Source organism: Macadamia integrifolia, chromosome 11, assembly GCF_013358625.1.
Source record: "Macadamia integrifolia cultivar HAES 741 chromosome 11, SCU_Mint_v3, whole genome shotgun sequence".
Classification (NCBI taxonomy): Eukaryota; Viridiplantae; Streptophyta; class Magnoliopsida; order Proteales; family Proteaceae; genus Macadamia; species Macadamia integrifolia.
Window position 1 is genome coordinate 5,499,024 of NC_056567.1, and position 16,389 is coordinate 5,515,412.

Here is a 16,389-nt window from a genome sequence, read left to right on the forward strand (position 1 = left end):
CTTCCCACTTTAAAAGGCTGTTAACTTTCAGATAAAACAAAAAATAATGCTTAGGTTGGATTCCGGAGGTCTTGAGATATCATACCGATCGCTTAATACATGGTGCATAGAAGAATTAGACATCAAAATTTGAATCGTGTCTGATTGTCTCACCCTGATCAAAATACAAATTGTCTTTTAACCAGTTCTGCAGGCTCCAAACAGTCTTTTTGACATGGGTTTTTCACTAACTTTGCTGAATTGCTTTCCCTTTTCACAGCTTGTCTTAATTCCCTTGTCACTTGCCATAATTCTCTTTTCTAAATGAAATCCTAACCCCACCCCCCACCAAAAAAAAAAAAAAAAAAAAAAAGCTTATTCTAAATGAATGACGTGAGTAACCAAGTAATGCTCATTTCAACCATAGCTGTGTGAGCTCTCTCTCTCTATATATTCCTTATGAGAAGTAATCATTCTCTGTATTTGTGTTTGTTAAGAGATGGGGGGTGGGGGGTGGGGAATGGAGCTGAAGACATCTAGAAAAGCCATATGGTTAAGTTCTTGATGTGTACAATATACAGATGGGTTATGTCTCACACAAATGATGGATGTACCCTTTATTATCAGTAAAATATGCATTATATGAGAGTGGGAAATAATTTTACTATAGTACCAATCTAAAGCCTAGTGTTAAAAGCCTCACTTACAATTCAAACCTCATCAGTTACATTGTTACATAGCCTCTAGTCATTGTTATTAGTTACTTCTAATCATTTCTACTGAGTTCAAGAAGATAATAATCCCCTTAATCTAATCTAGCTTATGTTGTTTTATGTTTAACTTAAATTTAAGCATTCTTTTCAATTTGCCTTAGTACTTAACTAATTCTTCAACTTCTCGATGACTTTGTGTCTTGGTAGAATTCTCTCTCACATTATTTTTTCCAAACGACAATGGTAAGAGCAAGTAAACTGTTAAAATGCAAGCAAGCTTGTACAATGTAGACTATGAATATGAACTCAAAATTTCTATTCATTTCTTTGTCAAGAGATGGAACAAGGCTTTTGGACTAGTGGGTGTAAGTAGCCACCATAATCACCACATTGTGGAAGATCTTGGACAACATTGGACAAAGTATGTAATCTTGAAACAATTCTCTGATTCTGACTGAAAACAAGTGACCTCTCTTTATAGGTTACATGAACAGATGACATGCCTGAAGCTCAATATGCATTAAAACTTGCAAAATCTGTGTTGTACATCTTTCATGACTGTAATACCTTGGATTCTTTATGCCTCAAGCTCACCAGTCTGTCTTGGTTGCTTCTGTTTAACAACCCATATTTAGTGAATCCTCACAATTTGAACTGAAATTTCATAAGACGAAATCGATAATATATATGTGCAACATCTTGAGTAATTCCATTGAAATGAGATACTTCATTACCTTTTAATTTCTTTTTTCACTGAATAGCACAAATGCAAGAATTCTTCACTCCCCCAAGCTCCCCCTTTTCCAGTACACTGGAAAGATTTGAAAGATTGAGGAGAAAGGTCAATAATTAGATCCAAACTTAACATTCAGAGTTTATTGATACATATAAGAGGGTGTTCTGCTAATGGCTATGAATGTTAAATTTCCTTTTAGAAAACCATATGTAAATGATAGTATAAAATGCAGCATCTCCTCTCGACTGAGTCTAACCGCCTAACTTGCGTAAGGCAGTAAAGTTGCATCCTCACTACCACCAATTGGTACCATCTGAAATCTAGTTTATATATTGTTGTCTGCACTTAAAAATGGGAAACCAAACAACCCTCTCAAACTACTGCTGTAGAATTTTACATCTCTTAAACAGAAAAAGAGAGGTGGAGAAATAGTTGGTACCTTGAGTCATACACTAGAACCTGGGCAAGATCTTTTCCATGGGCATCAGGCCAACTAACCTTTCTACTATTTCTCAGTTGATTCTCCTCTACCACTGTAGTCTTCTTGAGATTACTCTTAAGAGGAAGGGGGGTTACAAAGCAAGGTCCTTGGGACTCATTGCTACTACTGTGAGTGGAACCATTTCTCTCCTCTTGATGACCTTCTGATTGATCATTACCATCTCTATTAATCTCTGTACCAGACAAGTTCTTACTGGTTTCCCTGCTGTTGTCACTTCTGACGCTAACCTGCTCACCTTTGTTCCCTGGGTGCTTGCTTGCTGGTGCATAACAAGAGCACACTAGTGCAGTGCACTTATTTTGCGCCGTCGCCGCCAGGAGTGCAGAATCTGCAGATAAGTAACGTTAAATCCTCTCTCTATATATCCTCTCTGCTATCTAAATTCAAACATGCCATGACTAGCTCTAGAACTATATGGGTTTGGAACTAGAATCACAAACTAAAGGACATGAAACAAAAGCTATAAATAACTTGGTCATGTAGTACTTCCCACAAACAAAGAGAATAGAGGAAAATTAGAGGGATTTTGCAAATGATTACAGAAGCTTTTATGTTTTAGAGAGTGGGTTCAGCTTAAGGGATTGGTTTGTAGGTCAGGGAAGGATGATATGAGAGAAAAGATAGAAGGAAACAAACGAGGCCCAAGAGGGACATATCTTTGTTCACGCCAACCCACTATGACTTGCTTTCTCTTGCTTTTGCCTTAGTACTCATTAGTATGAGGTGAATTGGGTAAAAACAAAAAGAGAAAGAGGAGGATCCTCTTTTAACTTTTCTTAACTTTAATTTTTTGAGTATCTTATGAGCAAGTTTATTATCAAAGTGTGAAGAATGATAAAGAGTGAGATATGGCATATTGGCATCTTTTGTTTCATTGTTCCTTCGATATTTTTTCACCTATCACTTCTCATTCCCAACTAGTGGGGCTCATTGAGTGGACTTAATGGCTCCTTCCAAAATTTGCCAGCTGTAATTTACATGGCCATGGTAGTGTAGAAACACTGGTATCAATGTGAGGCAGAGGAAGAGGAAAAGGAAAACTCCACTATCATTTTGTCTCTGGGCCCTACCGACATTGTGATTGGGAACCATTTGATGGGTCTTTGTGGCCCCACAGGAGGTGTGGGATCCAGGTTTGGATGCAAAATGCTTAGCAAGGTTCATTACAGGGAGTACAGGAATAATAAAATGAGTGGACAGTTCCACCTACTCCCAAAAAATATCCCATATTTCTCCCCTTCAGTTTTTGCTGTCAAGTCAGTGGGTGGAGTAGCGGACCTCGGGCAATGGTATGATTATTTCATAAGTGATTGGCGGTAAGGGACTGAGTCAGAGAGAGTGATTATTCTTTACAGTGAGTGCAATGGTATAGTGAGGATCGGATGGTTGAGAGCATCTATGTACGTGCCTTGAGGTCCTCTCAGCCATCCGATGTTCACTGCAGAGGATGTTTTTGCATGAGATTTAAGGGTTTCATGTCTAACCCGATAAACCCACTTGATAAAAGTCCAATCAAGATCGGCTCAATTAATAAATATAATGAACTTGAGTTCGGCATATTTATTAATCTATCATTCCTAGTGCATGGTGTAAGTTTGATGAACGTCCGACTAATTATAAGTTCGACATGTTTAGTTCAACCATTAATATGTATGTTTTGATTTTTCTTATTAAAGATAAAAAATATATTGATATTTTTATCAATTATTGAATGTAATTAAATATAAAATACAAGGAGAGAGGGAGAGTGAGAATTGGAAAAAAAAACTGAGAAACAGCTAGAGAGCCCTGGTATACAAATAGCGTCTACCCAGTCCCCACCATGTTAGCCACGCTGGATTCTTCTATCACATCAGCCCCTCCGATGTCTACCACATGGCAATGGATAGTGACTTAAGGAGATGGACTAAATATTGTCAACTCAGATGGACTAACTAGTACCCACCATGTTTAGTTCAACCGTTTATATGTATATTTCGATTTTTTTAATAAAAATAAAATATATATTGATATTTTTATCAATTATTGAATGTAATTAAATGTAAAATACAGGGAGAGAGGGAGAGTGAGAACTAGAAAAAAAATATGAGAAAGAGCTAAAGAGCCCTGGGATACAAATAGTGACTACCTAGTCCCCACCATGTTTGCCGCGCTTGATTCTTCTGTCACATCAACCCTTCCGGTGTCTGCCACATGGCAATGGATAGTGACTTAAGGAGATGGGCTAAATATTGTCAACTCAGATGGACTAACCAGTACCCATCGTGTTTAGTTCAACCGTTTATATGTATATTTTGATTTTTTTTAATAAAAATAAAATATATATTGATAATTTTATCAATTATTGAATGTAATTAAATATAAAATACAGGGAGAGAGGGAGAGAGGGAGAGAGAGAACTGGAAAAAAAATCTGAGAAACAGCTAGAGAGCCTTGGGATACAAATAGCTACTACCCAGTGCCTACCATGTTTGCCACGGTGGATTCTTCTGTCACATCAACCCCTCCGGCGTCTGCCAGATGGCAATGGATAGTGACTTAAGGAAATGGGCTAAATATTGTCAACTCAGATGGACTAACCGGTACCCACCATGTTTGGGTAGATTCATGACAAAACTGTAAACAAATTTGTCCATTGCCCATGCCCATGCCCATGCCCAAATTCAGCCCATTTGGTAATTACGTTGTTGGGCCAAATCCAATGCAGCCTATATATCATATTATCATATTATACTATTGTATAAAAGTATGAAACGGAAACTCTCATGCGGTGGCCCCAAGAAGCTAGGTGCAGCGGTGATGGTTTGATCATGGGACCTCACTTTCTGAGACAGAGTACTGAGTCTCCTCCGAACCAATTGTGCTTACACCTTGGGGTTAAGGGGGTTCAAAGATTTGTTAAATGATTCTCTTGCACAAGAGAGAAGTCCCATCTTTACTCAAATTCTTCGCTTCTTGTACTGATATATTCCCTTTGCTGAAACTTCTTTACTTCTCTCTTTCTTTTTTTTTTTTTTCAGCACAGTTGTACACGCACAAGGAGTTTCCAGGTGGTTTGAAACTCCTATACAAAGAACTCCAATCTTCTTTATTGTATTTTATTTGTGCCACAGCTAGACATTTATTAATATGGGTTGTGATTAGCATTTAGAAAGAGAGAGAAATTGAGATACATAGAGGGGTTGGAGGGTTGGGAATGATACATATTTTTTTTCCCCACTGTTTGTCTATCAATTGATTTTGAAGTTGAAGCCCTAATTGTTATCTCTCACATACCCAAATAGATGGGGAAGACAATCTCAAAGTATCTGAAAATCATAAGGAAGCTCATGTCCCCTCTGATGCTTTAATCCCATCTTAAAGTAATATCTTTGGGGTCAAAGGGTTGAGAATGTTGCAAACTTTCTATTATATATTCTTTATTTTAATGATAAATATTTCAATTGTTACCTTGAAGAATTCTAAACTCTTGTGACTGAAATAGTTATGAATATTTTTCTAAGCTTAAGGGATTACTAACCATTGACCTACTATCCCATGTTATGCTCCACTTTTCTAGAAAACTAGTTTTCAGATTTTAGTCTTTAATATGTCTATACAAGGATTCAAAGTATGTTGTTAGTTATATGCAAAGCATTTAAAAGCAAAGCCCTAACTAGCTTGAATGGGGCTCAACAAGTCATTTATAGAAGGTCGACGACTACTTTAGTTCAGTAAAAGGGGAGGGAAGTGAAGTAATGCAAGCTTTAGTCGACCAACCACTACATAAGCTGCTGGCAGAGAAAGCACGAAGAGCTTCCCTTCATTCATTGCTGATGTTACTCTTCATTTGGTAGTTTAAGCATACTATTAGTATCGGCATTGATGGTAATGTTGCTCTTGCCATCTATATTGGAATTGGTCATGTGAACAAAAACCCATATTAATTGTAATTTGAATGCTAGGTTCTCATCTATCATTTGTTATATCTTAAACATGAAACTACTTATTCAGGACACCATCTTTACAACTATAATCATTAGTTATACAAGTAACTGCAATTGCTAAGTTTTAGGAAATTAGAGAAGCCCTTTGTCCTTCAGTACAATTATTATTATTTTTGGCCCAATGGTTGTTCTTTCTTTTGTTAATCTTAATTTATCAGATTCTTGAAATGGTATCATATATGGTTTATAATATCAACCTATATTAATTGGCATATTTTTGTGAATCAAGTTTATTAATATTCAATGTAAAAATAAGTAAAATGCATTTAAATTTTTTCGGACATTTGCTTTCCCTGCCACCAAACAAATGCTCAAAGGAGAGAAAGGGGGGTTTAAAAATTAAGCATATATCATTCTTATATGATATTAAAATACAACAGTGTAATGTTTATGAATAGGTGGTTCAAATTTCAGACAAAAACTTAAAAAAACAAATTATAATTGCTATGTATAAGTTTCGTTTATTTTCTAAGACATTGAAAATTAATAGCTTGACTTCTCTCTCTCTCTCCTCTCTGAAAGGCCACACATGCATTTGCACGTGACATTTTACTATATATATATATATATATATATATCTGGGTAGTCTCAACCCAAGAGGGAAAGATGTGAGTGATTATTTTGCTTAAATTAAATCAAAGCTTATTTATCTATTGGAAAGTGCTTGAGGGCCAATGAGGGTGCTTAAAGAAATATTCAAAGATGTCATGTTTTATTTCATGTGGGTGAATAGATCATTTTGCCTCCCAATGTGCCTGGGCGTATGAGCTACCCCCCACATAAACTATTTTCCCTTATTTCCATATGTTGGCAATATGAGTCGATAGAAATTTTCTTTTCAATAACAAAAATCCTGTCCCAATTGCAATTTTGAGGAGAGCTTCGGCTATGACCCCTTTTCTACTCCAAATGTTAGGTGGTTCATACTAGTGCAGTCCCTAGGGGACATGGATTTTGTTATCGGTATGATACGATACTGATCTGGATTAGATTGAATCGGATCGATGTGAACCCATCAATTTTGTTCTTACTTCTCACAAAAAGTGTGTTTTTTTTTTCCCTTTCAATTTCATCGCTAAATCGATATTGATATCCGATTTGGATTAATATCAGTCAATACTGATACAGTATGACCGATATAATTAATCCAATACTGATACCTAGAACCATGCCAGTGATTACCATTTTAAGGATTAATTGGAATACTAATGTCTTTATTTTAATTTCGAACGGGAGCTACCATTTCTAATATTTTAATTCTGATAAGATTTTGTTGAGTGTAGGAAGGGGGGGGGGGGATCTTAGAATGCCGCGGGTCATCAAAAGTGGCTGAGAAAATAGCCATCTTAAAAGGAATTGGATCAAGTGGCTCCAATGGGATGCAAAGGGATTATTTCTAATTTAGATTAGTACTAGAACAAGGATATTGATTGATATTAGTTGTTAGATTATTGAAACTTTCAAAGACTTTTCAGTTATTTTTTTCCTCTTTATTTTGTTTAAATGGTGATATAGAGATGCTTACGTTACGCTTAAGAAGTATTGGCGCACGATCTTGATCCTTGCTTCTCCTTCACCCCACCCTCCGCCCCTAAAAAAAAAAAAAATGGAAAAAGCCTCCGCCCCTAAAAAAAAAAAAATGGAAAAAGCCTTCCCATACTTCTTGTTGTCAATTCAGAAATCCATTCAATCACACCACCTTACAGATTTGGTCATGCATGTTACATCATTGAGTAAAACTATTTTAGTTTATGATGAGTTTATATGAAACGAAATCATGCATCTATATAATTATAGTTTATCTATTTATTAATCTGCTTAGTAAAAGTTAATAATAATTTTATAAGACATATGGATTAAAAATCTAATTTTTTTTCACCCATGATGAATAGAGAATCTCTTCACTCATGGGTTTTGCTATTCGAATAGAACTCCTAGAACAGTGGAAAAGATAATTCAAACTTTTGCATAAAAGAGAGATCATTATGACATCCCGGCCAATGGTAGGATTCTTTTCACCTAGTGTGAAAAAAAAAAAAAAATCTCCATAGATTAATGGTAAAGTTTATGTTGTTTCAGCCCAAGATTGTAATGAATTGCGCTATATGTGAAAATAATGATGAATTGATCTGGTTATTATTCCCATCAGCAAGATTCATACTTAGTCTTTAAAAGTAAAGACAAAGCATTGGCTAAAAGGGTCCCTTGTACAGATGTGACTAGCACACTTGCCACTTGTTCTATGTGCATTGAGGGTGTTGAAAATCTTGATAATCTTCTCTTTCAATACATGGATTTAGTAATTGGTATCGATGGTATTGATCTTGGCTGATATCAATTTAGATTTTCCCGTATTGATTCAGATCGATGGATTAATTTGCCCTTATTTTTCTTTAAGAATTGATATCGGTAGAGGCGGATACCAATATGGCTTGGCCAATTCAGCCTATCCAATACCTAATATTCCTCAATCCATGTTTCATGTGAGTTTGCTTAAGCGATATGTTGGTTGTCTATTGATTTCAATTTGAATCGGGTCAAAATTGATCGAAACCCTAAAAAATTAATTTGGAGGGAAAAAACAGATAACTTTTATAGATAATGAATTTTTGGAGTTTTGGATTTAGAAGCCTCGTAAATGTAGTTACAAGAGATAAGTTTCATTGATTTTTTGTTACTTTACTTAGTAGAAAAAGGAAAAATTGATCAAATTGAAGATCTAAGTGCATTCATGGTCAAATCTAAAATGGCTTTTGATGACTGACATTAATCGCAATTGAGATAAACCAAGTTCTGTTTGATTTTAAATCCGTGGCTCCATCCCTCCCTGTATTTTTCTGGTCTGCCTTTCCTGGTCAAGGAACTTTGAAAACAAGTCTGCTGCACTTATTGTGATACAAGATTCTCATGGAAATCCCTAATGTAGCTTTAGATTGCAGGGACCTTCTTGCTTTGATAGGCAATGTCACAATCAGATATTCTTGGAGAACAACTAATACATGTGCTCATGAACTTGTTAGGTTCTCTAAACGATATTGTAATCAAGATAATGGTGTTTTGTTTGATTCCCCATCATGTTACCTGTGATTCATGAGGATTGCATCAATGTATTTTACTTTGCTTCTTAACTTGAACGTTTCAAAATTTATTTATTTTGCATGGATAATGTTTCAATGCCTTAGGTTACTTAGTTTTTTAGGGATTTTGGTCTGCCCAGATCATGTCAACAGAAACATAATTGAAATCTTTTTTTGTTTTTTTTGTTTTGGGGGGGGGGGGGGTGGGGGGGGCACATTTTGGGCCCAAATTAAATTTAGTAGGGGGGCTGGAATGCTGATGATAGTTTTAAGCTGTTTTGAATATGAACAAAAAACATGAGGCTAATGCTATTAACTAACCAACCTCAAAGTATTCATTGTTTTTGGTTTAGTATTTAATTAAAAAAAAAAAAAAATGAAGGGTCTATGGAATTTTCTTGCATACCAAACCTGATCTAATATAAAGATCAGACCAAATACAAACTAATAGGAGTTGTGCAAGAACTGTTTCAGTTTGACTTTGACCGGCCCTTACAGCAATTAGCCTTTTGTATAAGATTTAAAAACTTGGAATCAAATAACAGATTAGTCTCCATCTATTCCAATTTGAATTAGTTTTCATCCTGAATCAGTCAAAACCCTAAAAATTGGAATCAGAGGGGAAAAAAAAAAAGCTTCCATAGATCGCTATGTTTTTTTTTTAAGAATTTTTTTATTCAAAAATCTTGTAAATCTAGCTAGGAGAGCTACATTTCAATGATTTGTTGCCATTTTACTAACTGAGAGAAGAAAAAAAAAAAAAAAAAAGATGAAAGAATATTCATGGTCAATTTACAAAAAAAAAAAATGTAAGAACTATATTTTTTATTCTTAAGGAGGCTTTGTTTCAGATTTATGTATTGATTGACATCTTTGCTTAGAAATTGTTAGTGTGCTATTTTTTCTTGAGATTTCTATTGATGCCTGATGTGGAAAAAATTGACTGGATGATTTTTCATGCAGTTCTTGGTGCTTTAGCCGACCTGCACAGAAGAGAGGACAAGGGAGAGCCAGGCTGACCCGACAGGGGATTCTCTGACGCCTAAGTCAGATTTTTCCACAGCAGATGCTCAAGAGAGTTTTTCAGTAAAAGAAGTGATCGATCTCAATGATGGAGGCTTACCGTGATATTTATAGGCTGCTGATGGAGGGAGAATGGGAGACGTTTGTGAAGAGTCCAGTTTAGGCATAGAGTCCTTGAGGGGAGTGACTCTGTGATTATGGGAATATTCTGGGTCCTAGGTTATTCCAGGGGAATATTCCCCTCTTATCTCGGAGATGCCAACCATGTGAGGGATAGATGTCTCTGGTGTCGTGTAGTGGATAGAGTCCTGTTCTTGTGAATAGGGATTATGTTCTTTGAATGTAGGAGTGGATGAGAGCACGTTTCTGAGAACCTTGTTGTTGACGCCGGGCCGAGGTGGCAGGACGGCCAGATGAGAGACCGAGGTGACAGGATGGCCTGATGGGGGTTGAGGTGGCAGCACGGCCTGATGGGGGCCGAGGTGGTAGCATGGCCTGATGGAGGGCTGAGGTAGCATGAGGGCTGAGGTGGCAGTTCGGACTGATGGAGGGCCGAGGTAGCAGCACGGTCAGATGGAGGGCCGAGGTGACAACACGGCCAAATAAAGTACCAGTATAGCATTGGTCAGGACGTGGCCATGATTAGGGAAAAATACCCTCATCAATGCCCATGCTGAAGGTGAAACCTTTTATTTTATTCTCTCCTGACAGCATTGCTGAAAGTGGAGTTCAAATCAATTTTTTTTGTTTTTTCGGAGTAATATAATTCAAATGTGTTTCTTTCCATCTAGGTACGTTGGACATAAATCATGTACATTTGTCTAATTATTTATATACTTTTGTTGTTTTTTAGCGAAAAAAAAGTGCTTCCCTATGGGAGTTTGTATAAATAAACTACTCAAACGGTGATTATCAATCTCGTCTCAATTGTAGGAAAACTATGGTGTAGGAGTTTCCACCCCAAAACACAAGTGAAATGCATGGCATGCAATAAGGATTTCTCTAGAATAATCCAGCTATATATATAGTCCTTTAATATTGCAGATAGAGATGAATAACGTGGAAGAGAATCTCACCACTAATCAAAAATAATAATAAACTGAGAAGGGAACTAGCTAGAGAGCCAATTCATGCATCACAGTAGGTTCTCTAGTCAAGCAGATACCTACCATGCACCCTAAACATAGCTCCTGGATTCTCTCTCATTTTTGAACATTTTTATTCTCACTTTGATCCAAGGGCTCAAACCAGGCCACGTCAGTGTTTACAGAACTGGAAGGAAGAGTGACACGTCATCACCTCACCTGGATCTCCTCAAAACCTGTTGAAAGGAAAAGCCAAGTGAAACTCATATCACATGCTAAACTGGACAAGATTTGTACTTTGTAATATATTGTTTAGAATATGAAACATACCTGTTTGTGATGCATATCCATATGGTTTCCCTCATATCCATGTGACTCCCAAAACCTCCACATTGTGTACTGCACTGTCTGTATACTTCAGATACACTAGCCTCTTCATGGCATTAATTATCTCCTCCTCCACATGCTCATGCTCATCTTATAAAAAAAAAAAAAAAAGAAGAGAGAGAGAGAGAAATACACTAGCCTCTTCATGGGATTTAGGGCCTGTTTGATAACGTTTTAAGAAATGCATTACGGTAGAAATAGAATAAAAAGCGTTTGATAAAACTGTTTCGTTTCACTTGTTTTCAGAAATTGAAATTGAAATTTCTACCTATTTTTGGTTCAAGAAATGACATAGGCAAAACAAATTCTTGTTTCGGTATCGATCACCGTATCGATCGATCAAAATTAAGATACGTATCGGAGGGTATCGTATCGTATCGGAGATACGCTAACAAACACCTTCAATTCTGTTTCTATTTCTAGAAACAGAAATTTATGTTTTTTCTGTTTCTTAAAATTGAAACGATAAAAACGTTATCAAATGGGCCCTCAGTATCTCCTCTTTCACATGCTTTTGCTCATTGTATTAAAAAAAAGAAGAGAGAGAAAAAGCCTAGCCTGTTCATGAGATTTAGTATCTCCTCTTCCACATGCTTATTTTGCTCATCTTATAAAAAAAATAAAGAGAGAGCGTCACCCCCTCCTTACTAATAGGAAAACCCAATACTTACGTAAGGAAACAAAAAGCTAACAAATTAAACTTTTAAGAGTCGGTCAGCTTTGACTAAAAGACTTTAGACAACCAAAAAAGGTTTACTTCACCCGAAAGATGGACTAACAATGACATGGGTCGATTTACTGTTCACAAGGGAAAGTAAATATCATATTAGATTTGCCTTTTACTTTCTTTGCTCATCCCATTAAAAAAAACTGGTGATCATAATATGAGCTCATTACTCTTTTTGGGTTGATCTAGTTTTCATTCTCTAGTTTCATATTTTGATCCTTTTGATTATTTTTGTTTGTTGGGGCTTGGTGTCTCAAGGTTGTATCCAGTCTTGTAAGTTTGTTTGTTTTATTATTATTATTATTATTTTTTTTAAAATATATTCTTATTCACCAAAAAAAAAAATTTCTTGGACAAAACTGCTAACCACCACCCAGTAGACCGATCCAAACCCGTGGATGATTTGGTTTAGGTTCTCACTGACCATAGTCTAAACTCCATCTTGAATGGCAAGGATGTCAATTTAGAATTGAAATGATCATTTAAAATCATATTGATCAAATTCTTCATTACAATTTTGTATGTAAAAATGAATCTCCTTTTGGTTGGTATGGAACCAATTTTCAAGGTAAAATCAGTACATAATGAATCAGATCGAATTGTCTATTTTCATACCTAACTGAGAATACACATTTGCATGGCCTTATGAGCTGAAACTAGACTTTAGTAATGGGCTTGTGAGAAGATCTATCATTTTTGTCTAGAATTATTTTTTTCAGAATGGAACTGGATTAAAATACCAAAATAGTACCTATAACAGAATAGTATGAGGAAATGGATTTGATACCAAATAAAAATCAACCTGAATCTGTACCAAATTGTTTTGGTATTAGTATTGAAATTACATTCTTGTTCTCGGTATTTTTATATCTCCTATATATCATCTAAACTAAAACGAATCTGATTCCCAAAATCAAACCAATTGACATTCTTAGAATGGGCTGCAATGCAAGGGATGGATAGATTCCTAATGTAAATTGCTAAGGTTGTGTTTAATAAAGCTCTAGAAAAACGTTTCTGGAGTTTTTTGGTTCTATAGAAATGAAAAAAAAGCGTTTGATGCATTTATGGTGTGTTTTGTTTTTTTTTTTCCTTAAGCAAAAAGTGAAAAAAAAAAAAAGAATTTATAAAACGACAAAAGGTAGTTCTGTGGTTTCAATTTCATTCTAAAAAATGAAAGGGCGTTTTGACATAGAAACTGAAATTTTCGTTTTTGACATGAAACACTGTTTCTGTAGAAATAGAAACATTACCAAGCACAGCCTAAATGATTTTGGAACCACCGGTCCAAACATATCCAGCTAGCCAACCCATTTGGAGCAATGTGTTCGGTAGTTAAGTCAACTTCTCATCTGGATAATCAGTTCCTAAATTTTCAGTCACATGAAGTAACAAAGCTGACATTTTCGTTTCAAATTTCAAATATATTTTCATCTAGTTTTGGTCACCACTTGGCTTCTCCTAGTTTTGCTCACCACTAAAAGGTAGGGTAGTTCATATGTATAGGACCAATGGTTGAGAGGCCCAAACCATATTCAGTCTTGGGGCATGTAGATTAATCCATTGGTGGCCATCGATTGGGACCATCTAAAGGACGTTGCACTGATCACAAGTGTATGGTAAAGACAAATGACACCAGGGCTTGAACAGTCCCACCCTCTTAATTAAATCCTTTAAAAGGTCTCTTATATCCCACCACATGGTCACCCTGTAAAATTCTCATATGCTCAGAATCAAAACCTAACCAACCCTTTAATTCTCACTGCCTGGTTGTCTCTTCACCTCTGTTAGATTCTGTCTTCTTCTCAAAACGCCACTAATTGTAGGCAGGAATCTTTTGACCAGAAGAGTCATCAGTCTTATTCTTGACTCTATAAGCAAAGATTCTCTCATCAAGCCAATAAGTATGCAGGTGAGCATCATAGTTATATATATATTTCATGTTCCAGTTATTCATAGAGAGAGCATTTGTGCCATGGCTTACGTGCTAAGTGATCACAGATCCTTCAGTGGCTTTTCAAGGTAACCCAAGAAGAAGAAGCCAAAGAAACAGCTTCAACAGGTATAGATAGATGATGACACTTCTTAAAAGTCTTTATTTCTGACTTAAAAGATTAGCACTAATAGATCTTATTCTTTTTTTTATGTGATCTTCAATTACAGTCCAAAAAAAACCAGTTTGTAAGGATCTGGTTCTGCACAAAAAGAGTGGCAGTTATAGGAGATCTAAAAGATCTGAAATCAGTGAAGTGGAATGGGAGGATTATTCCAGGACATGCTTTTATAGCACTCTAAACCTAAAGATACTTGGAAGCTTTCATAAGAACAAGGGTTGGCTGCAAGAAGTGATCATAAAAGAAGAAGAGCTTATGGGTCACAAGGGGGATGTAGCTGTTGCCCATGTAGGCAATAAGGTTCTTCCAATATCTGATGCAATAACAAAACCTGCTACTGCAAATGATCATCAATGTGATCAGTCATCAGAGAAGAGAGATAAGCCCAAGGGGAATAAGGCTAAAGCCATCTCTAGAATGAAGGAGCTACTGAGATGGGCTTCTGCTACTAAGGCTGAGAAGGGTGGAAATTACATCAGTAGAAAGGTGATACTATACTCCTTATACTTCCTTTTTCATCTCTTTAATTATTACTGTTCCAATTGTTCTTCATTCCAATAAATCCACTGATACTGATCATCCATGTTAAAGGTTTTGTACTTCCGAACCCGTGGTGCTCTCAAAGCAGCAGCACATGATGATGATTCAAGCTTAAGCTCTCCCAAGATCAGCTTCAGATGGGATGTTGGCAGCTGTTCTACTAACTCCTCTGCTTACTCTGGGTTTTCATTCACATCATCTTCGACGAAAACTGATAGAAGACAGATCAAGCCTGTGATCCATTCCGCAGTCAGCGATGTTTCAGATCTCGATTTGAGTATAAAGGATGCAATAGCATCTACCCAAGAGAGTGAAAATTGCACTTCTAGAAGAGGAGGAAATTGGATCACCACAGATGATGAATGTAAGATTTTATTTTCCTTAAAACTCATCATTAGAAGAAAAAAAACTCATCCTTAAAAATTAGCCGTTAAGGAGACGGTGCCCAAATACCTATAAATCTCCACATCGGGCTATTCACACCCAATGTGGGATTATTACTTCCACCTTCCGCATGGAAACCAACACACTAATCTCTTAAATATTTACTTAACTCCTTCCTTTTCTTGATCATGCAGTTGTGGTGCTAGAGCTCTGAAATAGAAGTAGAAAAAAATATCTAAAGATGGCTAATGGTTTCAATTTCATCAATTGTTTTGCCATTGGTGGTATGTTGATCCATACAGTATTAAGCTTCTCCAAGGTGCATCATGAAGATGCCATGAAACTTCAACATCAGGTGCTAAAAGAGCTAGTATTGTAATAGTTTAAATTGCCAATTGGATGCCGAGCGGCTACGTTCATTGTAATTTTATTGCAGGATCAAATCAAAATTAAGCAAACAATTTATATGACTTTCTTCTATGAAAAATTTATGGAAGCTATTTTCTGTTTAGAGAACTTGACCCAAAACTCTTCTGATAACAAACAGTGCCTGAAGCCAAAAGTGAAGATCTCATTCAAAACCCTAATTAGACACATCCAATCAAATATAAAATTTTAGGTACAAATTAAGACTATATTTGTAAGTATCTTTATAATTGGGCAACCACTGACTTAGTTTTAGACAATCAAAATAATTACTGAGATATGAAAATGAATTGCTTTCTGGATCACATTCCAACTTGATGAATGAATGTATTTATTCTTTTAAGTTATCCAAGTAGTTGAATGTTGGTAATTACGGATAGAGTGTGACTCCTCTGTGGTGACACCGCTGGTTTCTACAAGGGTGGTTCCTTGGTTTGTGCGGCAAATATGGTTATCTCTTCAGCTTTACCTGAGTTCCATTGAATGGAAGATAACTAACTGCTATAAAGAAGCAAATCCAATAGCGAATTTGTTAGCGAAGTTAGCTGCAAAGTTTGAGATCATGTCCTCAATGATGGACTTCACGGGCACTGTTCTTGGTGAGCTTCATGTTGATGCTCAAAGCTGTCCAAGATTTGGGTTTTCATATTGATTTTTTGGTTGTCTAGTCTCTCCTGCTGATGGCAATGCCAAATGGGTGGGGGGGGGGG

At 36.2% G+C, this 16,389-nt stretch overlaps 1 protein-coding gene and 1 long non-coding RNA gene across 2 annotated transcripts; one reads left to right on the plus strand and one right to left on the minus strand.

Annotated features, from left to right (window-relative positions):
* Positions 1-993: 993 nt before the first annotated feature.
* On the minus strand, positions 994-2,603 carry LOC122094283. Its single transcript, XR_006144709.1, has 3 exons — positions 1,868-2,603; positions 1,427-1,503; positions 994-1,305 (listed from the first exon to the last, which is right to left on the minus strand). It is a non-coding gene; the product is annotated as an uncharacterized LOC122094283 (long non-coding RNA).
* Positions 2,604-14,169: 11,566 nt separating this feature from the next.
* Positions 14,170-15,723, plus strand: LOC122094425. Its single transcript, XM_042665227.1, has 4 exons — positions 14,170-14,277; positions 14,379-14,815; positions 14,921-15,233; positions 15,448-15,723. Exons 2-4 carry the CDS (start codon positions 14,585-14,587, stop codon positions 15,465-15,467), a joined length of 564 nt encoding a protein of 187 aa, XP_042521161.1. The 5' UTR covers positions 14,170-14,277; positions 14,379-14,584; the 3' UTR covers positions 15,468-15,723.
* The last annotated feature ends 666 nt before the right edge of the window (positions 15,724-16,389 follow it).

Bases quoted from the DNA above. Each gene is read 5' to 3' on its own strand.
- LOC122094425 (XM_042665227.1), top strand. From the start codon at position 14,585: ATGGGTCACAAGGGGGATGTAGCTGTTGCCCATGTAGGCAATAAGGTT. The intron at 14,816-14,920 runs GTGATACTATAC...TCCATGTTAAAG, and splicing joins GAAATTACATCAGTAGAAAG to GTTTTGTACTTCCGAACCCG. The intron at 15,234-15,447 runs GTAAGATTTTAT...TTGATCATGCAG, and splicing joins GATCACCACAGATGATGAAT to TTGTGGTGCTAGAGCTCTGA.